General features: G+C 54.8%; 1 protein-coding gene across 11 annotated transcripts in view; it reads left to right on the top strand.

Moving 5' to 3' along the window:
• The window catches only part of TNS1 (tensin 1), a 202,312-nt gene that overhangs the window by 81,511 nt on the left and 97,673 nt on the right, over positions 1 to 23,128 (top strand). For all 11 annotated transcript variants that reach the window (XM_049712755.1, XM_049712747.1, XM_049712750.1 and 8 more), the window contains 3 exons: positions 5,749 to 5,790; positions 18,458 to 18,499; positions 19,279 to 19,329. In XM_049712755.1, the coding sequence (XP_049568712.1) occupies positions 5,749 to 5,790; positions 18,458 to 18,499; positions 19,279 to 19,329 (135 nt within the window). The remainder of the gene's footprint in view (positions 1 to 5,748; positions 5,791 to 18,457; positions 18,500 to 19,278; positions 19,330 to 23,128) is intronic.

The following is a 23,128-nucleotide window of genomic DNA, read 5'->3' as shown; positions in this document are numbered from 1 at the left end:
GGTGTCATTTGAGGTGGGTGCCTGGAGTTGTTGGGACAGGGACGTGTAGCAGGTGTCAGCAAGGACTTCTCTGGAAACAGCCCAAGTGTCCATCCACAGATGGATGGATAAACACAATGTGGTATATTCATACGACGGAATAGTATTCAGCCTCAAAATGCAATGCAACTCTGATACATGCTACAACATGAATGAGTCTTGAAAACATTATGCCAAGCGTGTTAGTTTGCTGGGTCTACCATAACAAAATACCACACACTCAGTGCTTTAAACAACAGAAATTAATTTTCTCACAATTCTGGAGGCTGGAGGTCCAAGATCAAGGTGCTGGCAGGTTTGGTTTCCTCTGAGGTCTCTCTCCTTGGCTTGTAGACGGCCACCTCCTCCTTGTGTCCTCACAGGGTCCTCCCTTTGTGCGTGTACCCCTAGTGACTCTCTGTGGGTCCTGATCTCTTTTTGTAAGGACACCAGTCATATTGGATTAGGGCCCACCTTAATGGCCTCATTTTAACTTAGTTACCTCTTTATAGGCCAAGAGTGGGTGCTCTGAAAACCCCAGTTTCCTTCCTTTCCATGTGTCTTCTGGTGTCATTCGAGGTGGGTGCCTGCAGTTGTTGGGACAGGGACGTGTAGCAGGTGTCAGCAAGGACTTCTCTGGAAACAACCCAAGTGTTGTATTCAGTCGTATTCTGAGGTATTGGGGGTTAGGACGTCAACACAAGAATTTTGGAGTATACAATTCAGCTCATAACATTTAGCGAAAAAAGCCAGAGACAGAAAGGCAAATATTGTATGATTCCTCTTGTATGAGATACCTAGAGTAGGCATATTCATAGAGACAGAAGGTCGATTAGAGGTTATTAGGGGAGATAGGGGAATTATTGTTTAATGGGTGTCGGGTTTCTGTTTGGGATAATTAAAATGTTCTGGAAATGGATAGTGGAGATGATTTTACAGTATTGTTATACAGTGCCACTGAGTTACACTTAGAAATGGTTAAAATGGTAGCTTTTATGTTATGTGCATTTTATTTTTATGTGCATTACAAAGAAGGGACTAGCAAGACATAGGGGGAAAAACCTTTTCTGCTCAGGATTATATGAAATGCTTGATTCAGAGGCTCAAGTGGTTCTAGTTTAGGCTGAGACCAAGGCTGTCCTCCAGTCCTGGGGGCCAGGTGGATGTGGGTGGGGGAAGCCTCTCTGGAGGGCTGGGATTTCATGTAACCAATCCTGAGACTGGAGGATGGGAGTGTCACCTGCCACTCGTCAGGTAGTGAGGTGATGGGGGCAGTGGGAGGCGGGTTGGGTTTTCACCTCTACAGCTCTCCCCTTGCCGGCTGATTGACCCTGGATAAGTGTTATGACCTCTTCGAGCCTCCATTTCTTCATCTGTAAAATGGGAGCAATATTACTGACTCTGCAGTGTTGGAGGGTCTCAGAGACATAGGCATATGGTAGGATTAGCTCCCCTGCTCATAGCAGGTGCTTAACCAATGGCAGTGATTTTACCACTGGTGGTGACAGGTGCTTCCTTTCCTCAGAACTTGAGTTTCTTTCATCTTTCCACAAATTTTTTGTGTGTACCTACTGTGTGCTGGGACCAGCGTGATGAACAAGACATGCTCCCTGCCCTCATGGCATTTGATTTCTAGAGGGAGAAACAGATTATAGACAAGAAAATAAACACATCTATTATTACAAATTGTAATTAGGTCTGTGAAGGAAGACATAGGAGTTCAGGAGAGAGAATATCTCTGTGTAATCTCTCTCTCTGTGTGTGTGTGTGTGTGTGTGTGTGTGTGTGTGTGTGTGTGTGTGTGTAACTTAAGGGAGTCAGAGAGGGTCTCTCTCTGGGGTGGTGGCATTTAAGCCAAAGCCAGAAGGAGAGGAAGGACCCAGCTATGCAGAGAGCTGGGCTAAGAACATCCGGGCAGAGGGAACAGTATAAACAGAGCCCCTGGGGAAGAACAGAGCCAGGTGTGTCCCAAGGACTGAGAGGAACCTACCCCTTGCGTGTGGCTTTGGGTCCTGGACGAGGGGGATGGGCACAGAATGATGGTGGGGAGAAGGACAGGGACCAGGCTGTGCAGAGAGCTCTTTGCTTGGGCTGCCTGCTGACTGGTGCTTTAGACCCTCCTGTCCTGGGGGAGTCTCCAAGGCTGTGCCCTGTTGTTGGCACTGTGCCTGGGGACCTTTGAAATTCAGAAAATATTAGTAGTGGGGGGCTGCTAAATGCCAGGCATTGGCCTCGATCGGGCCTGCTAACACTCACATCCCGGCATCCCCGGCTCTCTAATTGCGGAGCCGCACTGTTCTGCTGCAGTGGCCTTGGGCAAGTTGTTACCCTTTCTGTGCCTTCGTTTCTTCCTCTGTGAAATGGAGATAATAACCCAAATGTATAACCCATACATTTTAAAAATATATATTTATTTATTTGGCTGCGCCGGGTCTTAGTTGCAGCACATGGGACCTTCGTTGCCGCACGCGGGATCTTTTAGTTGCGGCATGTAGGATCTAGTTCCCTGACCAGGGATCGAACCCGGGCCCCCTGCATTGGGAGTGTGGAGTCTTAACCACTGGACCACCAGGGAAGTCCCAACCCGTACACTTTCTATTAGGATCAAATGAGTCCAGGGAAAGGGCTTAGGACAGTAACAGACACATAGGCACATCCCATAAGCTTCCTGTTACCACTCTCGTTGTGTATGGCTCTGTGGAAATTCGTGTTTACAGGAGAGTTGACACAGCAGAGAGGGCAGGAGCATATCTCTGTCTGGAGCCAGACTGCTGGGTTTGCATCCTGCCTTCTCTGCTGGACAGTTGATTAACCTCTGTGCCTTGGTCTCCTCATCCATAAAACAGATGCTCAGGGTGGTTGTGAGAATGGAGTGAGTTAATTTACGCCAAGTACAAAGCACAGGGCCTGCCCTGTAGCAAGTGCGATGGAAGTATTTGATGTTGCTGCTACTTTTATTGCTGTTATAGTTTTCAGAATGGAAAGGCTGACCTGGGTGCTGATGCGTAGTGGAGGGAGACCCGGGGAGGAGGCTTACCTGAGGCCGACTTCCTGGGCCTGAGCCCTGAAATCCTATGCTGCCAGCCCTGGGGAGGCAAATGGTTGGCATCCCAGCGTCTGCCCCCTCTGCAGAGGGAGGCTTCCTAGCTGGGGTCCCCAGGGCCAGTGGGAGCGGTCACTGCTGGCCACAGGGCACGGGCCAGAGTGGCAGGGGGCCCTGGCTCTGCCTGGCACATTCCAGGCTCCTGAGAGGGTGGCCAGGGGCCAGGGTGCCGGAGGGAAGGAGAGAGCCTTTTAAGGAAACATTTCTCTGCTTAAAAAAAAAAAAAAAGAGACAAGAAACACTGAAACACACAACAAAGTTAGTGGGCTGGCTGGCCAGCTGTCCTGGAATGCACAGCTGTGGGTGGTGGGTGGAGGAGGCCACTGGGGGGCAGCAGGCCACAAGGGGCACCCAGGCATCAGGCCCTCGGACTGGGGGTCCTCAGCTGCCCCTCAGATCTCAGTCCTTGGCGGGGACAGGGAAGGGACCTGGGCTCAGGTCCCATTTTTTCCACGCCTTGGGGTGGTGCTGGGGTAGCAGCTCTCCCTCTTGTCTCAGAGGACACCTGTCCATCCTGCCCTTGCCTCAAAATGTGTCCGTAACGCCCTCTCTCACTTCCCCAAGTCCCAGTCCCGAATGGAGACTAGACACCCACTCTCGTGGATTGCAGGTGGAGACGGTGGCGGTGGACGTGGCTGGCCCGTGGCTGGCCCGTGGCTGGGAGGCCGTGGCGGTCGCCGGCAGCATGCCCTCCTCTTGCAGCTGATCCCACGTTTAGGTTCCCAGCCTCATCCCAGCTCTCGCTCCAAGGAAAGGAGCAGATCAGGGCGTGCTGCTCTGTGGATTGACCCGCTCCCACCCCGGCTTGAGGGCCCATGGGTGATAGGAGGAGTAGGGACAGGAGACCCTGGGAGCCTGGCCCTATGAGGTTGAAAGCTACAAGCCTCAGAGTGGGATTTGGGGCTGGGGGCAGGAGGAGACAGGCAGGAGGCCACTGCTGGATGCGGGACTCCTGCCCTCAAGGTGCCTAGGGGATAGCAGTGTTCCCGTGGCTGAGACCTTGTCGGGTGGGCAGGGTGCCCTGAAGGCTGCAGCCACCTCCGGACTTTCCTGCCCTTCTGGCATCCTCCACCCCACCCTTGGCCACTGATCAGCTGTGTGACCTTGGACAAGTTGTTTAACTTCTCTGTGCCCCCTGCACCTCAAACGGAGGTATAATAGTACCTACCTTATTGGGTTGTTGAAAGGATTGCATGAGTTAACGTGGGTAAGGCATCGATAATAATACCTGTGCACATTCAGTATGCATTATATAGGTTAGATATTGTTCCTTCCTTTTTTTTTGGCTTCATATGTGATTCTCCCAAGTCCTAGAGTAATGCTGAGTACGGGGTGATAGGTACTGAGGTTCAGCTCAGGCTTCTTTGCTGGAGAATGAGGTGGGCAGGGAGCCTGCGGTGTGGCCGGGTCAAGAACCCAGGGATGCTAACTCCCAGCCTCTCCACCCCTTCCAGAGCCCGGGGCACACTGTCCCACAGGTATGGTTCCCTTCTAGGCGGGTATGTCAAGCCAGGTGATCTCTGGGGCTGGTCAGATGCTAGAACAGGGTCAGGTGAAGGAAGGGCCCAGCTGAGGGTGAGGCCTCTATGAACAGCCATGTTCATAGAGCCCGGGCTGTCGGCTGGGCCGGGGGCCTGGGTTGCCTACTGTTTGAGGAGGCAGCCCCCCACTCTTCGGCGATCCACGGCTTATGTCCAGACACCCTCATGCCCGGAGTGGGGGGTGGCGGCGGGGAGAGCTTCCCCCGCCGTCCCCTCTGTGGGCCCCCTGCCTGGTGTTTGGGTCAGGAATTGGAGCCAAGGTTGAGGTATGAGCTCCAAGAAAAACGTGTCCCAGCTAGAAGAAAGGAACACATTGAGTCTCTGATAAAGGCCCCTGCTAATTGTCAGGGTAGTGGTTTGGCTGCCCGGCCCCTTGGGAGGGAGTGTTATCTCAGGGTAGCGAGCAGACCAGCCCCCTCCCTGCCCTCTCCCTCTGTCTTGAGGCCACATGGCCACCCCCCTCCCCCATTAGAGAAGAAGCCGAGGAGTCATAGCTCACCCGCCGAGGGTGCTTGCACTCTTCAAGGCCTTCCACATCTATTAGCGATGCGGCCGCCTTCGGAAGAGTCGACAGGCCCTTCCCCAGCCTGTTTCCCTGCACGGTCTGGGAAACTTTGCCAGTTGTCTGCAGCTGTGACCTTTGGGTCAGGTACCTTGGCATTTGGGAGAATGGAGGAGGTGACTCTTCCTTTTCTGGAGGTCTTAAACACGGTTTTTGAAAAAATTAAAACAAATCGTACCATACTGTAGGAAATTTACAACATAGAGCAAAGAAAAAAAAATACTCTTATTACCTTAACCCTGGTGCTTTGACCTCCAGTTTTTCCGCGTATTTTTTTACGGAGTTTAAAAAATGGGACTTGCATTTCACTTTTGCCTTCTGCCGCTCCCCCACCCGCTGAGTGTTATTGCCTAAGCAGCTTTCCGTATTGCTCCACGGTCCTCCCGCTGGAGAGTGTCGGTGTTTGTGAACTGAAGGAAGGGGTGTCCAGCACGGGGCGGCGGGGAGCGGAATGGTCTCAGGAGGCCCTGGTTTTCTATGGGGATGAAGATGCTAACCTTGCCCTTTCTTTGTTCCTCCCACAGGTGGCTGCTCCCTGCGTTCCTCCATCCAGCCATGAACTGGTGGTGAGTGACGGTCCATTCCCTGTCCCGCCAGCCCCGCCTCCCCTCTTTCCTCAGCTCCCGCTGCAGCTTGCTTGACCCAAGCATGCTGGTAGCCCCCATGGGTGCTGGGCCATTAGGTAATGATGAGGAAGGGGCCATGTCCCGAGGCCGAAGCTGAACTGGGAGGAAGTGAGTCATGAGGTCCTTTCATGACTTCATGAGATGCGGGGCCTCCTATTTCAATCTTGAGACTTAAGTCCTTGGAAAAACCCATAAAAGGACATCTCGCCTGTTTCTAGGCCTGGCCAGGTGCCTGTTGTCCTGGGGCTTACAGAACCAGGGAATGGCATCTCCTTCCACCCGCCTGGTCCCTGGTCAGGTACCGTTTGGCTGGAGGCAGGGGGAAGGATGGCGTGACCCACAAGAGTCCAGACACCTGGGCAGTTGCTCACGTTCAGGTGGCCTGTTCCACCTCCAGTCTCCTTCGCTGACTCTGCTTTTCTGCCTTCTCTCCGCGTCCCCCGCTCTTCCCTCTCTCCCCCAATCAGGTTTCCGGAAAAGCATGGATGGGGCAGGACTTCTGTGAGTTGTGGGCTGTGGAGAGAGGCCTGCTCCAGACCGATCCCAGCTGGGCTGATTTGGAATTTGTCCCTCCCTGCCCTCTCCCTGCCTTCCTTCCCTTCAGAGGTCTCTCTTGCTCCCCAGCCCAGTGCAGGAGGCAGGCGGGGCCCTGGAGCCTGGAGAGAGAAGCGCCTGCCTGCGTGCAGGTGCCTGTGTGTGCGTTTGCGCGTGGGGTGCGTCACAGAGGGCCCCTGTGGGCACCATCCGACTGGCTGGTGTGGAGGTGCCTGTGGTGACACTGATGTGGGTGGGAGTCCGGGGGAGGCGGCACGGGTGCCACAGGACCCAGGCAGTTGGAGGCCTCTGCACACCCGTGCGGTATCCAGCTTGGATACTGGAATCTCGCTCAGGTCTCCTGGCCTTTTCTCCTCCAACACCCGTTTGCCGTATGACAATGGGCCAGTCCCTGCCCTCTTTCTGAACCTCAGTTTCCCTCTCCGTCAAAGAGAGGGGTTGCACTGGATGCTCCAAAGGCTTTCTCTGTGCTGACACATATCCCCGCCCCCCCCCCGCCCCCACCACTGTTCAGGGTCATCGATGGAATGAAATAAAGTATGCAAAAAAAAAAAGTATGCAAAAGTGCTTGTGACTCTTAGCTGTCTTTGGACCCAGAACAGTGTCCCTGCTCTCTGCCCTCCCAGCCCAGGCTCTGCTTAGCTCTTTGCCTTCCTTGCATCGGCTCCTCTTTCCTAATCTCACCGGGCTCAAACCCTTCTGGGCCTCGGCACTGCCTGGCTGTGCCGCTCCAGATGTGGAGTATTATTCGTGCAGAGCTCAGTTGAAGGTCATCTGACAACAGCAGGGGGTGGGAGTGGGGTGCTGTGGGGATGAGGCCAGAGTGCAGGCCTGGTTTGGAACTGCCAGGGAGAAATCCCTCTGGGACTGTGGAGGGACACCGTCGGGGGCGGGTGGGGAGGGGTGGGGTGGCGAGCCTACGTCTCATCATTTCAACCCAACTTCCACTTCACTGCTGAGAACAGAACGTCCTTGGCTGGTCTAGTATGTCTGGGGGTCTCTGGGGTTTAGGGCTCTCCAGGCATAAGCCAGACGCCTGACCCCGGGAGTCTTGTGAACTTTGTTTAGGCGAGGAAGGGTCAGGGGTTGGAACAGGAGGGAATAGGTTGGCATTCTGGCTGGAGGGATTGCAGTCAGATACCAGAAGGGACTCCTGCCTGAGCCAGGCTGTGGAAGCTTCCCATCTCTGTGACGTGCCCCATCTGGGCAGGGGGGCTCTGATCTTCGCGGAGGTTGAATCAGCCATCTGCTGGTGGAATGCTTGTGACACCAGAGGTTTCCCCACCTGAGTCAGGACCTGACCCCTCCCAGCAGTGGTCAAAGAGCGAGGGAGTTCCACTACCTCCCTCTGGATCCCGGCTCCCCAGGCCCCGAGTCTGTGGCTGTGGACACATTGCTTAACCTCTCTGGACCTCAGTTTCCCCTCTGCGGGTTGGGAGTTAGTAATAGTACCTACCTTATAAGGCTGTGAGGAAAATGAAAGGAACAAATTAACGCACTGAATTAATCTGTATTCAGAATCCTCCAAGTGGCTGCCCACCACTTGGAGTAAAGGCCCAGGTTCTTCCATGGGTCTACACAACCCTGCACAATAGACAGATTTCCTCTCTGACCTCATCTTCAGAAACTCCCTCGTTCACTCACTCTGCTGTAACTACCTGGCCTTCTTGCTGGTCCTTGAACATACCAGGAAGATGCTGCCTCAGGGCCTTTGCACTTGCAAAGCTTTTCCTGCAGATACTTGCCAGGCTCTTTCCCTCCTTGAGGTCTTTACCCAAGTGTCAGATTTCCCTTCCCCCAGCAACCCTCTCTCCCTTCCCTGCTTTCTTTGCCCCTCAGCATGTGTCACCATCTTACTTGCTTATCTTGTTTAAAAGACTCCCCCCATGTTTAGCATGTGAACTCTATGATGACAAGGGACTTCTGTCCTTTGTGTTCATTGCTGTATCCCCACTGTCTGGCACATAGTAGGTGCTCAATGCATGTTTATGGAGTGGCTGGAAGAAAGGCATTCAGCCAGATGCCCGGCACAGATTAGGTGCTCAATAAATAGTACAGCTGTCCTCTATCCCTTACTGGTGGGCCGTGGGGGCCTATTAGGGGGGCCAGCCTCCAGCTGGAAACTCTGCTGCTGTCCCCGGGGAGGGAAAGTGGCCCAGGGGAAGCCGGGAGAAAGTTTGGCTTCCCCCAGAGAGCACTCAGCACCTGTTTCCTCACGGCAGGCAGGCAGGCAGGCAGGCAGGCAGGCGAGTGCTTTGAGCAGGTTCACAAGGGGCAGGAAAGGGCGGGTTTTATTTTTCCTTCCTTTTCCCTTTGCTGCCTGCCTTCAGCCTCTGTAGGGCTGGTCTCTGGCCTCCCCGCCCCTTCCCTCTTGCTTCACACTGTGTGTCTGTGTGTTTGTCAAGTTTTCTCCATGCCCCCAGCTCTCCCTCTGGCCTTCTCACCCATCTTACTTCAGTCCTACCCCCCTGGGATTGGGACCACTCATCCCTGGGCCTAGGATTTTTGCCAGCCTCTGTGCCCTGCCAGCCAGGGCAGAGTGGCTTAATCTTCAACCCATGTTTTCGTCTTACTTAACAGATGTTGCCCAAGGCCTTGGGTAGAAGGCTCCTAGGGTCACCTCCCTGCTGTGGGGTCCACCAGCGGGGGCGAGATGGAGAGGAGTGAGGGTGTGTTTGCCGTGGACACTCCTGATCCTTGGAAAGTGCTGAAGCAGCTTTTCTCAACTTCTGAAAAATAAGAGTCAAACGGAATTTCCCAAGGGTGATGGCCAAGTGGAGGGGCCACCCCGGTGGGCCAGATAGGAGCCCTTCTGCACGCACGGCCTGGCACCCAGGAGACCTGGGGGTGGGGGGAGAGCCGTGTGGGCACTGCTTCTCGTCCGCAGGCCAGCCCCGTGGCAGATGCTTGAAATGTCCTGTGGAACGAAACCCATTGAGTCGCAGGTGGGGTGGAGAGTCTGCGGTGGGGGAGGTGGATGGGGGATGGGAACGCCAGGTTGGTTTCATCTATAATAGTAATCAGAGCAATAGCGAAAAGTTAACCCTTGTGTGGAACTTTCTTTGCAGACCTTTGCTGTGAAAGCTGTACAAAAATAAACTCATTTATCCTTCACAGTAATGCAGTGAGGGAGGTGCTGTGATTATCCCGATGTCTCAGATGAGGAACACAGATGAGGCCTAAGGCCACAGAGCTATGTGAAGGGGGCGCTGGGATTTCAACATGGTCCACACTCGTAACCATAATAATGACAAACGTGACTGGCTTGCACAGCAGCTGCAGTTTTCAGAACCCTTACGCTGACACCGGGCCAACCCGAGCCCACAGTGACTTGTGTGGAGGTCTGGACAGGTGTGAGCCCTTCCTGGGGAGAGGAGCAGAGTGGGGCTCAGAAAGGCCAGGGGACTGATTTACAGCCATGCGGCGGTGGCAAGGGCTGGGATCAAGACTGGGGTTTTGGATTCCTGGGCCTGCTTTCTCCCTGAGACCCTCAGTACTTGCTGCTGATGTAAATAACCGATATTGCCAAGTGGGCTCCTCCTGGATTTCTTCTTCTAAACAGTGCCAGCCATGAGCTAGCTTCTCCATTTGCCAGCGGGCCTGGGATTTAGGGGCAGGTCTATCCATCCATCTATCTGCCATCCATCCTACCAAGAAACATCTCCTGAACGCCTGCCTTGTGCCAGGACTGTTCTCATGCTGGGGCTGCAAGGTTCCTTTCTGCTGAGTGCCAGGGCTTCTGGAAGGCAGGTGGAGATGCAGTAGGCACAGAGCCATAGGAGTGAGAGGACTGGAGGCCATCTAGTCAAATCCTGCTCTTTCCCAGCAGAGGAGACTGAGGCCCTGGGATTTTTTTTTTGCTCTAATTCATTTCAAAAATTATGGTAAAATACACATAACATAAAAATTACCATCTTAACCATTTTTGAGTGCACAGTCAGTGGATTAAATACATCCATTTCATTGCACAACGACCACCACCATCCACCTCCAGAAGGCTTTTCATCTTGTAAAACAAAAAACTCTGCACCCATTAAATAATAACTCCCCAGTCCTTGCTAACCACCATTCTACTTTCTGTCTCTGTGAATCTGACTACTCAAGTACCTCATGTAAGTGGATTCATACGATATTTGTCCTTTTGTGACTGTCTTATTACACCTAGCATAAAGTCCTCAAGGTTCACCCACGTTGTAGCATGTGTCAGAATGTCCTTCCTCTTTAAGGCCGAATAATATTCCAATGTGTGTAGATACCACATTTTACGGATTCATTCATCTGTCAATGGACACCTGGGTTATTTCCGTGTTTTAGTTACTGTGAATGATGCTGCTGTTAACATGGGTGTGTAAATATCTCTTCGAGTCCCTGCTTTCAGTTACTTTGCGTATATACTCAAAAGTTGAACTGCTGGATTATACAGTAATTCTGTTTTTGATTTTTTTGGAGGAACATACCGTTTCCCACAGCGGCTGTACCATCTTATATTCCCACCAGTAGCGCACAGAGGTTCTAATTTCTCCACATCTTTGCGAAAACGCTCTTCTTTTCTCTTGTCTTGTCTTCTCTCCTCTCCTCTTCTTTTTCTTTTCTTTTTTCCTTTTTTTTATAGTAGCCATCCTAATGGTTGTGAGGTGGTGGTCCTGAGATTTTCAAATGACTTTCTCAAGGTGCCCCTGGGGCGAGGAGGCATCACGCTGCCTCATGGAAGAAGAGAAGGCAGCAGAGAAGCACGTGGAGCCCTGCAGCCTGGCGCTGCCATCTGGCTCTCCATCAGGGAGAGTGGCCAAAAGTTGCTTTAGTTCATTCAAACTCCCAGCCCTGATGCATTTCATCCGAGGGCACTGAGGTGGCCATGGGTGGGCATCTTTGGGAGATTCTGGAAAATGGAACAATGCCAGGAGAAATGAGCCCGAGAGAGTCTTGATTCCAAGAGCGATGAGGGAGGTTGGAAATCCAGTTTGTGCACCACCTAGACTGCTTAGTCTGGAGAGGGAGAACACGGGCCGGTGCAGAATGGGAGAGAGAGCGTCTTGAAGGACAAGCTGGCTTCCTTTCTGTTGCTCTCCGAAGTAGAACCTCGTAGGTGGAGGGTCTCACAAAGAGGGGGAGACTTGGATGTAAAGAAGAGCTTTCTAACACCTAAAAAGGCCCATTGGGGCTGTCTAAGGGAGTTGCTGTCACTGGAACACATACTCACTGATGCCTATTAGGGTGCAGTTGGGAGCTTCCCTCCCTGGGGGAAGCTTAGGTAGAAGTCCTCAGGGTCCACTGAGGTCCCGCCCTTAAGCTGGGCTGAGAAGGGACATGGTCCCCGAAGGTCAAGGCATCTATGAATGTGCTTACCACCTCCCCTTTGACCCCCACTGGGAGAGGCCCCAGTTGGGTGAAGGGCCCTGCCCTCCAGGGACCCTGCTCAGTGTGGGAGAGAGAGAGAGAACCCTACGGTGGAAATGAATTAGTGCCCTCCTCGGGGGTTCTGACTGGAGGCGGCTTTGGGGCCCAGGGTGGGCTGCAGTCCGTCTGTGCTGCGCTGGTTGAGGAAGTCTGCCTGCTGTTCCAAGTCCAGGTTAAGATTTGAGCCAATGGAAGAGAGGAGGGAAGGAGAGAGGGCCTTCCAGAAGGTGGCAGGGCTGGAACAGAGAAGGGGTAGGGCCTTGGTGCAAATGACCAAGCCTGATGGGGGCCACAGCAAATCCAGTGCCCTCGCTGGGGGTATGAGGGGCCAGGCAATCTTGTATCACCTTGGTGGGCCTGGCTGGGGTGCCTGTGGGAAGGGCCTGAGTGTGGGAATGGAGGCGGGAGTAGTGTGGCATGGTGGTGGGGAGTGATGAGATGGGAGCAGAGTCTGCAGGTAGGGGAGGGGGGAAGGCAGTGGAGTCTACCTGAGGAAGAGGCGGCCAGATAAGGGAGGAATCCAGAAGCCAGGTTGGGGAACTTGAACTTGACGGGCCAAACACTAAGGGCCATTGTGGGTCCTTGAGTGGGGAAGTGGCCCAAAGCAGGCTTTGAGAGTGGGAGTCTGCTGCCAGCGGTGGGTGTGGCTCGCTGGAGAGGCGGCTGCCAGGAGGAGGGCTGGGTAGACCAGACGAGAGGCCGGTGCAGGTGCTCAGCATGGGGTGGAGGATTTGTGCAAGGGCGGTCAGAGGGGCGTGGAGGAAGGGCCTGGGGAGGCACAGACTCTGAGTGCCCCGGCAGAGAGGGAGGAGAACAGCATCCTCGGGGAGGGGAGCCTGGCAGGAGGGTGTGAGAAATATTCCAGCAGGACAGGGTGGGGTGAGGGAGGGAGTCCGCAGTTGCCTAGCCTCAGCAACCTGGAGTCGGGTGCTGGGTCCCTCAGGGTGAATTGTGGGGGGCCCTGAGGACAGGAGTGGGCTTGCCCAGTCCCCTCCCTGGGGGTGCAGGGAAAATCAGGCGTCATGTTCCATTTAATCACATCCAGCCTGTTCTTTTACTCTGGTGGCCTTGGCCTGCCTGGGAGAGGATGTGGCCCCTGGAGCGACTTCCCCCAAACACTCACGGGACCTGGGCTGCCGGAGCCCTCTCTCGAGCCCCTTGCGCTCCGTGTTGAAGCTTTCCCTTCCGGGGATGCTGGGAAATAACATGGGGCAAGGGGCTGACCTGCGCCCACGTGGAGCTCGCCAACCTCCCCGGAAACTCAGTTTTTCCACGTTCAGAGTGCTTCCCTGCTGCCTCTGCTGTGTGTTTTTGCTGTTACCAAGGTGCTGGTCCCCTGACTGGCTGTGGGGTCTGCTATGTGCCCTCCCAGCCACGCCCCCTCTAAGTGCCCTGTTAATGGTGCTTCCCTGCCCTTCCCTTTGGCTTTCAGTTCCCTCTCTTCATCTGCTTCGGGTTCTATTTTGAGAACGAGTGAGCCTAGAATATCGTGCTCTGGGTGCTGGGGCTGAGGACATCCCAGCCCGCACCACCCCCCCCGCCCTCGCCTCCTTTGCCAGCTCCCTTCCCCTCTTGACAGGCCGGCAGCACCGGCCCTGACCTCACAGTCTGTCTGTCCAGTGGCAGTAGATGTGATGTCATGGGGTCTTTTTGTCCTGAAAAACTGCCCGGATTCCAGGCCTCCCAGGGGGCAAGAGTGGAGAGAGCTGGAGGGGTGGAAGGAGGGAGGGTGTGAGGAATTTCTGGACGGAATGTTCCTCTGGAGGCTGAGTCCGCATTCTGCGCCCCCCTCCCCCCAGTCCAGGGCTTGGGCACCTCCCCCCACCCGCTATGGCCCTCTGCCTTTTCCTTCCTCCAAAACAGCAGCCCACAGATACATTTTTTTCCCAGCTCACCCTCCCTGCAGGCCGCCGAAATGTCCTGCTGCGTGAACCTCCAGGCAGTCATCCCAGCCACCTTGGCCTCTGCAGACCGGCCCCCCCTCAGGCCCACACTGCTGGGGGTGGGTAAACGCATGGAGAGGGCATGCATGTCTTTTTTTGGAAAAAAAAACCTCCCAAAACTTGAGGAAAGGATGTGCAGCTTCCCTTATCCACACTGTGGTTCACAGCCCCTCACATTCAGGAAGTTCTCTCTGATGTCTGGTCCCAGTCTCTCCTATTGCAGCCCGTTTCCTCCTCTTCCTCTGGAAGCGCATTGAAGAAACCTTTTCCTCCTGAGGACCTGAGACAATTAGTCTTTAAGCCGCAGAAAGCTTGTTCGCAACGGGAGGGCAGTTGATTAGGAAGGAGTAAGAGGAACTGAATGAAGATTATGGCCAGGGGGGAGAGACAGAGCATGAGGGGATGTAAAGAGTGGCATTCAGATAGCAGCTGTCCTTATCTACAGGCTGTGTGACGTTGGCCAGGTTATTTAATCTCTCGGGCCCTCAGTTTCCTCACCTGTAAAATGGGGTAATGCTTGCCTTGTGAGCATTGGTTATGAGGAATAATGATCATGAAAGCCAGGAGCCCAGTGTTAAGCCCAAGGCATCATTAGTACCTGCTGAGTAATTGCTGTTACTGCAGTAATGTTAGGAAAATGCACCTCCAGACCAGGGCCGGGAAGAGGTAAGGCAAGTGAGGCACCTGGGGTGCACAATTGGAGAAGGTCTTGCTCTCAGCGTTGTGCATCCTGAGACTAAATGCCTCCTTACGTTTTCTGCCCTAAGAGCCTCACTCCAGTCCTTCCCTTGCTCCCGACTCCCGGGTTTGAGGCCCCAGAGCAGAGTGGTCACAGATAGCAAGACCTGGCCGTCGAGTGGCACTAGGTCTAAGCTCTGCCACCTGCTCCTGAGCTGGGTTCGAGTCGTCCTGCTTGGGAGCAAGAGGCGTTCTGGAAGACCCCTGGTGGGGCAGTGATTTGGCCACCCTCAGCTTTGGAAAGCCAGGGTTCGTTTTTGGGATTGGGCAGGGGGAGGGGCCAGGTGGGGGAGGGGCCATCCCTGTCGGGGCTCCCTCTGCTTCATCCTTCTACAGCTGAGTCTGAGGAAGAAGGAAGAGCAGAGTCCACCAACCAAGAGGCAAGAGCTAACCCTGCCTGCAGGCTGGCTGGGGATCAGGGTGAGGGGCAGTGGGTGAGCTCAGTGATGGGCTTTATAAAACCTGGGTGCCCACCTGAGTCCTGCCATGCATCTCACTGTGAGAGGCTGGGCGAGTCATACCCGCACCTCTCTGTACCTCAGTTTCCCCATCTGTGAAATGGGGAGGGAGGAGATGGTGTCTGAGGAGTGGTGTGCAAAGATGGTGTGTGTGTGTATGTTTCCGAGCTAACGGTAGGGTGACAGCCGAGGCTTAGTGGGTCTCTGCCAACCACTGGAACTCTGAGGCTGTGGCCTCCGGAGACCACAGCCCTGATGGCCTGGGAGCTTTCCCTAGTATACCCAAGCTTCCCTGCAGGGCCTAGGGCAGGGGCAGCCTCAGGGGAGAACACCCACGCCCACCCCGCCCCGTGATGAGTTCCCTTGGCTTTTTCATTCCCAGCAGCCCCAGAGCTGGCAGCGCATGGAAAGCAGAGAAGCAGGACTTCAATCCCAGGAGGACTGGGGTGGAAGGGAGGGGTGGGGAGCGCAGCATGCCTGCTGGGCCGTGTTTGCAAACACTGCAGGAAAACACTGGGTGTTGAGGTTGGAAAGCGTTTTTGGAAATTTCTAGCTCCTCAGAAGGCCTCTCCACCGGTACGCTGAAGGCAGGCGTCTGGTGGCTGGCCCTGTGGCTGGCCTCCAGCTGGTGTGGGGAAGGGCTGGGAGCAGAGGGGCTGGTGCTCAGATGGTTGCTGGCAGGGAGAGAAGTTTCTCGTGCCCTGCTGAGGCCTGTGGTTTCTAAAGTTGACTCCCTGGTCTGCATTGTGTCAGACCCAGGAGGGATGGGGCAGGAGGGTCAAGGTGGGGCAAGGTGGGGCAGGGTGGGCTGGGAGAGGGCCCGGCCTTGCACCTGTGCAGTCGGAGCTGATAAATAACAGCTCACATTTATTGAGAGCTTCCTAAGTGGCAGGCCCCGTTCTAAGTGCTTCATCTCATTTGCTTCTCACAAAAGAGGACCATGCCTTCCCACTGAAGAGCAGCAAGGACAGGGTGACCTGCTTGAGGTCACAGAGTCAGTAGCAGAGAGAGTCAGGACGTGGCCCAGCCGTCTGCTGCCAATGCTGTCAGACTAGACCAGCGGTTTTCAAAGTGTCATCCTCAGACCTGGAAACCTGTTAGAGATGCACATCCTTGAGTCCCTCTCTAGGCTACTGGATCCGACCCTCTGGGGAGGGCCCAGCCACCCGTGTGTCCGTCAGCAGCCCTCCAGGTGATTGGGAGGCACACTGAAGTTTGAGACCCCCGGCTCTCACTCTGCTGTGCCCCGTCGGGGTCTCTTGGGAGGCTCTTCAGGGCCTGTCATGGGCCTGGGACAGGTACTCTTGTCTCTGGTTGCTCCATCCCACCCCATTTCTGAACCTTCTGACCCCCCCAGTCAGGGAGGGGGATTATATAGACTGTGAAGAGGGAGGGCTTTGGAACTGGGAGGTCTGGGTTCAGAGGCAGTCCTGTTGTGTAGGCTCTGCACGCAGAAGGTCCCTGTGATCTGCGCTCCAAGCCTTCTCCCCACAGAAAGCCAGAGCAGCTCAGAGCGGGGGCAGTTGGCCCGTTCTGCCCAGCCCATGGTCTCCACATGAGCATTACAGAGCCCTGGACCAGAAGAGATGGGCGGAGGCTCAGAGGGCTGGGGCAGGCTGGCACTGCTGCGGAGGACTCCCCTGGTGGGGCCGGGTGGCGGTTGGAGGCTGAGTGGAGACCCTGGTCCTGATTGTTAGGCAGCTCCTAGAGCTCAGTCTGGGGAAGGGATCCCGGGGGATTTGCTGTGGGCTCATTTGCCTCCTGCCCGGTGGCCTGTGGCTCAGGAATGGGGTTCTGGGGGCTGGCTAGGTGAGGATTAGGGCTGGGCTGGGGGGGACAGAATGTGGCCTCTTGACTCCCCCTGCAGAGCCATCCTCACACTCCAGGTGGGCCCACCTAGTGGGCTGGGAGGGGCTGGCTGATACGACGTTCCTGGACTCTGTCTTCCCTCAACCCTCCCAAGTTGCCTTGACCCTGAACTATACAGGGGGTTTCACCCACCTGGAAAGAAGTTTTGGCCTCAGTCTCTTGTCTCCCAGGCAGTAGGGGGAAAGTCTGGGCGTTTTTAGAAAGAGCGCTACTGCCTTCAGCTCAGCCCACTTCCTTCCTCCATCCCTATCTTGGCCCAGTTCTCCTCCCAGATGCCAGAACATTTCAGAGGTCATTCTATCCACTCCCCTGTCTTCAGACATGAACAGCTCACCCTCAGGTCCCGGGATGGGGTTGGGGCAGGTGCTTCCTATTCAGAGACCTACTGTCTAAACCTGGTCCACAGTCATCTCAGCAAAGGCTTGTTTCCGTGACCTTGACGTTCATGTCCATGTCCATCTGTGTGATTCAAGGGCCCCTCTAACCACATCACTGAGTTGGAAATGGAGCCCTGGAGACCGTGGTCAGGAGGTGGCCCTGGAATGGGGAGTTTCTCTCTCATTATGGGGGAGTCCAAGGAGCCCACGTTTTAGGATGCCTTTAGTAGGAAGTTGGTCTGCGCAAGGGAAGGACGGCACCAGGGTGAGGGACAGGATCAGTCCCCGGGTGTTTATTGACGGCTCGCTACACGTACGGCACAGTCTCCGGCCCGAGGGCTATGGCAACTCAGTTGGTAAAAACGCTGCTCTGACTCTGTTTCGGAGGCAGGTGGGATAAGAATCACAAATAAAAATAAAACAAGAGTTGGGGAATTAGACATATTCCCACAATGAGATTATTCACACGCTGAGGACCAGATAAGTAGCTCAGACAGTAAGGCTTACTGGAGTTCTGAGGTGGGAGAGAGAGAGCCCTTTGCTGGGGTGTTCAGGGAGGGCTTCATGGAGGAGGAGAGCTAGTAAGAAAAGAGGAGAAGCTGCTCCACAAACAAAAGCCCGGATGTGGGAATAGCAAGGGGTCTGGATGGAAGAGAGTTTTGGGGTAAGGAAATTGAGGTCTGCAAGGGGGCAGGGCCAAAGATGGGGATGGCCCTTGAAAGTCCACCGAAGCATGAAGACTCTGGCAGGCCTGGTATCTGCGGCTGCTGTGGTTTCACACAGCATGAAGTGTAGAGACCCAAGATGGGGTTCCAACCCTTTTGTCCCCCTTAGTAGTCAGTGGCTTTGGTCCACTCATCACATTTCTGCTTATTTGTAAAGTGGGGCTCAAAGATAGTAATAGTACTTACCTCACTGGGTTCTTGTGAATAAATGAAGCGGCTGGTGTAGGCACACGTGCCTGGCAGGTAGGAGCAAGAGTCACTTACTCGCTCCTCGTTCCTTTTTGAGGGGTCGGTGACTGTCGGAGTCAGGGGCCTTAGTGAGTTTTGTCAAGCTGGATGGTTCTAGGACCAATAGGATTGTCTTTCATTTTCCAGACTCTGCCCCCCAAGCTTGGGGTCAGCACAATATGTCTGAGTCTTGGGTTGGCACCATCGGTGCTGTCTCAGGAGGCCTTCTGCCCATCACGGCCACCAGCCCCGGGGAGAGAGCCAACCTGGGGATGTTTGCCCTGAGGCCTCATGCTGTTTTCTCCCTCTGCCCACAGCCCGTCAACACTGAAACTGCTCCAAAGAATGTAGTGGACACGGTGAGTGACAGCAGGTAGGGCAGGGTGAGCACCTGGGGAGGCCGGGAAAGCATAAGGAAGATTGGGGGGAAAGTGAACGGATGTGTTTGAGGACACCCTTCTGGAGTAGATTTGGGGAACTTGGGGGAAGGACGGAGACATGGGTGGCACTGGAAGCTGGATATCGGAGCATCCCCTTGTGTGTTCAGAAATGGATTGCTGGGGAACTAGGCAGACAGGGAGGGAGAGGCCCGTGGTTAAACGTGGGCTTCTTTATTAGATATGTAGAATGTGAGAGAGCCAGGCAGATCTTTCCAAACACGTCTTTCTGACTCAGCAGACAGACGATTTCCTCAAGGCTGCGTGGAGGAGGAAGGGAAGGAAGTGGGTGGGTCGTGTGGTGGGGAAACCGAGGCTGGCAGCTGAGAGGCGTCTCCTGGCAACAGCCGGCATGGAGTGATGGGCTCAGAGATGGAGGACTTGGGTTCACCTCCCAACTCCTCCAAGGTTCTATTTGTGAGACTGTAGCAAGTCCTGAGCCTATCTGTGCCTCAGTTTTCTCATCTGCAGAAATGGGAATAATAATATCTCCCCCAGGAGAGACGCAAATGAGAGGATATGGTTGGCTCTGAAGGGCCGTCAGTGGACAAAGAAATGCTACACAAACAACCAAGCCCCCTCCCAGACCCTTCCGCCAAGCCCTCACCCCCACCACTGCCACATCCAGCAGATGAAAGACCTGGTACCTTTCGATGTCTTTCCTCGACTGCCCTCTCTGACTGCCTTTTCTTTGTCTCCAGGGAGAAGGAGCCTTCCGGGGTGGAAACACACGGAAAAGCCTTGAGGAAGATGTAAGTATTCGGAAGGGAAGGAGGAAGGTGCGGCGAGTCCCTGGGGTGCGGGGGATGGGGGAGGCAGACATGCCTAACACCTGTCTTGTTTGGTGGGCGTCCCTCGCAGCCTCTGTAGAAGAGCTCATCTCAATTCCGGAGTGGGGAGAGGGGCTGGGAGGGTGAGCAGGCCCCATGACTGAGACACTGGGCCTTAGTCTTGGCTTCAGCCTCCAGCCCAGCTGGATCTAGAGTTGGTTTGCCCGTCACTGAGGCAGACCTTAGTGCTGCAGGGTGGGGATGGAGGGGAGCAGAGGCTGCTGTGCGAGGCCTCGCTGGGTGGTGAGCGGTCACCAGGGCAACGGCCAGGGGAATGGGCAACACTGCAGCAAGAGGGGCTAGGGGCAGAGATGAAGAGGGACTCCTGGGCTCTTGGAGGGTCATCAGCCCCTGGGGAATCGCAGGCTCTGCTTCTTCAGAGGGAGAAGCCTTTGAAAATGGGCTAAATGCCATTGATTCAGGAGGGAGCAGGAACATGGGCTGGTTGGTCTCATGGGCTCCTCCTGCCCTGCTGGAGGGCGATGGGCAAATTCCTTAAGTGGAAGGACCCCAGGGAAGGGAAGAGGGGCTCTCCTGGGACCCTGCTTTGAGCCGAACTCGTGCCTGGGCTTGTCCTCACACCACCCCAGGGGCAGATGCCCGGCAACATCGGACCTTTCTCTTTTTTCCCTGCCCTTCTCTGACAATTTGCCCCTCTGCTGGCCTCTCCATCCTTGCCCGCCCTGATCTGCAGAGGAACAGGGAGTGGTTTTGGCGGTTGGCATGGGGGAGCTGTTGATGGCATGAGGCCCTATCATCTGACAGCTGCCTGACCCATGGCGGGGAGGGCCTCGGAGGGAGGTGCTGGGCTGCTGCAGGCAGCACACTTCTGCGGTGAGCCCACCACCTCCGTCACATTGCCCTGGGCCAGCCCCGCAAGGCCAGCCCGGCAAGGTGGAGGTGTCCCCCGGGCCACACAGGGCCCCGCCAGGAAGAGCAGAAAACATGCCTCTCAAATTAATGGGCAAGGCTCTGTTCAAGGTACGCGCGGGTCCTATGGGAGTGGAGTACACATGCTGGGATGGACCCTTGTCCGAGTTTGTGATGTTTCTGGGGCTGGGGTACAGGGGAGAAAGTAATTTTCTTGTGTGCCTGCTACTAAAAGTTAACTAGCTTAATGCACACAAAAGGTATACTATGTGCTCAATAAATGTTAACCGGTCTTATTACTGTTATTTTGGCTAAGGGCCAGGAACTGGGCTGGGTATATATTTTGTGTGTGTGTATGGTCGTGCTGTGCAGCATGTGGGATCTTAGTTCCTCCACTAGGGATCAAACCCATGTCCCCTGAAGTGGCAGCGTGGAGTCTTAACCACTGGACCACCAGGGAAGTCCCCACTGGCTGGGTATTTTTTGATCCCCGTGACATCCCGCTATGGCAGATGCTGTGGCCCCATTTTATAGGTGAGGAAACAGAGGCTTGGAGGGGCTCACTGACTCAATGAATGTCTTCTCCATCCCATCCTGGGACTGCTGCCTGGATCTGGTGTTTCCCAACCCTTGGCCAGGGGACAGGGCGATGGTGTGTGAACCAAGCCTTTTAGCCAATGGTCTGGACACTCTTATGAGCCGAGTCCTAGAGCAGTTGCTCCCCACAACTCCAGCCTGGGCCAGACAGATCCTACAAGGTAAGGTTGCAGCAAGAGAGAGTGAAATTAGACATCATGGAGAACTTTTTGATGCAAGGGTGTGTATGACCTTGGTCCTGGAGAAGAAAGAGGTTGCCGCTTAGTTGGAATGAGAGGTTTTTTAGGAGAAAGTTCTGTTGATCTGGGATGAAAGTGTGTGTGTCTGTGCGTGCCGGGGTGCGTAAGGGTGGCGTCTTGCCTGGATATGGGAGAAGGGACAAGATGAGTTTGGGTCTAGTTAGTTTATTTAAAGGAGTTCATGAAAGGCTAAGCAAGTGAGCAGATTGCAGAATGGCACGAGTACTGCAAAGGAAGAGAGAAAACCTAATTCTTGAGGATCCCAGACACCTGTCCCAGGTTGAGTGGCTTCAGGGTCCCCTCCCCAGCCACTGGGCTCTCCTGCAGTCTGCCTCGGGTGAGGAGACCCGTTTCCGAAGCGGCATGGTTGCTGCCCTGGGCCTGCTGCTGTGATAATGTGCCTGTTTGTTGAGCTGTTTTCCTGTCTCTGGCCCGCAGCCCAGGACTCACAGGGCAGGAATGGCTGTTTTCCTCCAACGGGGTTGGTGTGTTGCAGAGTTTGTGGATGATGTGCTGTGTCGCACTTTGTTTTGGGAAAATCCAGGCGGGTGGGCAGGAAGGAGAGAGGAAGGGGTGTGGCTGGAGGGGCTGGTGCGGAGGGGAGGGGGTTGGCCACAGCCCCCAGAGGAGTCATAGGGGTGGGGAAGGGCCCCTGACGTAGATTGGTCACCAATCTCTGCCTGCCTGACATGGCCCCTGGTGTTGCTTCCAGACCCTCCTCCCAACTGTGCCCCCTGGGGACGTGGGCTCCGGAAACAGCTTTTCTTTTGGTCCAGAGCTGTTGTGTTTGGTCTATGAACCTCAAAGGAAGGCAGGACTCTTCCCACACAGTCGTTGCTCCAAACCGACCCCACCCAGGTCCTCGGGTTCCCACTCTTGCTACATGGCGGGGAAGAAGGCAAAAAACGGAGCCGAGGGTCATAGGTCTTGAGCTGCCGTGGAGCATCTATCTGAGCGGTGGGCTGCAGCTTCCGCCTGCAGTGAGGACCAAAGCCAACAGAGTTGGCCGAATCTGTAGCAGGAAGGGTGAGGGTTAGATACCAGGAGGAACTGCCTGATAGTAAGAGAAGTAAGACACTGTTTGAGGAAGGCTGTGGAATTTCCTTTCACAGTGTCCTTTAAGCAAAGGAGAGACTGTGTTTTGGTGATGACGATATGGGAGAGATCTTGGTGCCTAGGGAGTTGGATCAAAAGTCCTATTATTGATCTATGTCTTGGGTGGAGCAGGGAAGAAGTTCAGAGCCTGTGGGTAAAGGACTCTGACAGCCCCAGAGAGGAAAGGAATGGAATTACAGGCAGACAGAGAGCTTCTTTTTCTTTATAAAATAAAACGTTTAGAGTACTCTTTGTAAAGCCCTCTGGTAGTTTTTCCTGGAGGCTCTAAGTGGAGCAGGTATATCACACAAGACTGTGCTGTACCCATTTTACAGATTGGTCAGTGAGACCAAGCGACTGCTTCTTACACTGGCTTCGTGGATGAGTATCTTCCTTCGTAGAATGTAAGCTCTCTGAGGTCAGGGAACTCACGCACAGCCGGTGGCCCTCAGTGAAGTTCACTGAATGAGAGAATGCACGTGACGTTGGGGAGCAGAGAGGACAGCCTCCCTCTTGAAAACGGCCTGTGTGATTAGGCAGCTGGCGAAGGTGCCCCGTCTCTAGCCCTGCATGTGGGAGGTCACTGTGTTTCCTGGAGCGTTAAGTTGTGTTGCTCACATGCTCCGCCCCCTCCCCCGACCCATTTCTGGTTCTCCGGTTCTCCTTGTGACTCTTTCCACCAACCCTCAGACGTGTTACCTGTGCACGTCTGCTTTCTGCCAGTGAGTGTCACATGCCCCCAAACTTTGCAGAAAACAGGAAGCACTGTCAGTTAGAGGGCAGCCCAGTGATTCATCAGGGGATGACTGTCCAGCTGTTCGTCCCTGTCCTCTGGGCTGGGGTCACTGTCCAGGGCAGTTTCCTCCCCTGCCACCCCTTCCCCCACCCCCACCCCACAAGCCTGGCGGAGCAGAGCCGGC

The sequence above is a fragment of the Orcinus orca genome, chromosome 7, assembly GCF_937001465.1.
Source record: "Orcinus orca chromosome 7, mOrcOrc1.1, whole genome shotgun sequence".
In the NCBI taxonomy this organism is placed as follows: Eukaryota; Metazoa; Chordata; class Mammalia; order Artiodactyla; family Delphinidae; genus Orcinus; species Orcinus orca.
This window is presented reverse-complemented; position numbering and strand designations above follow the sequence as displayed.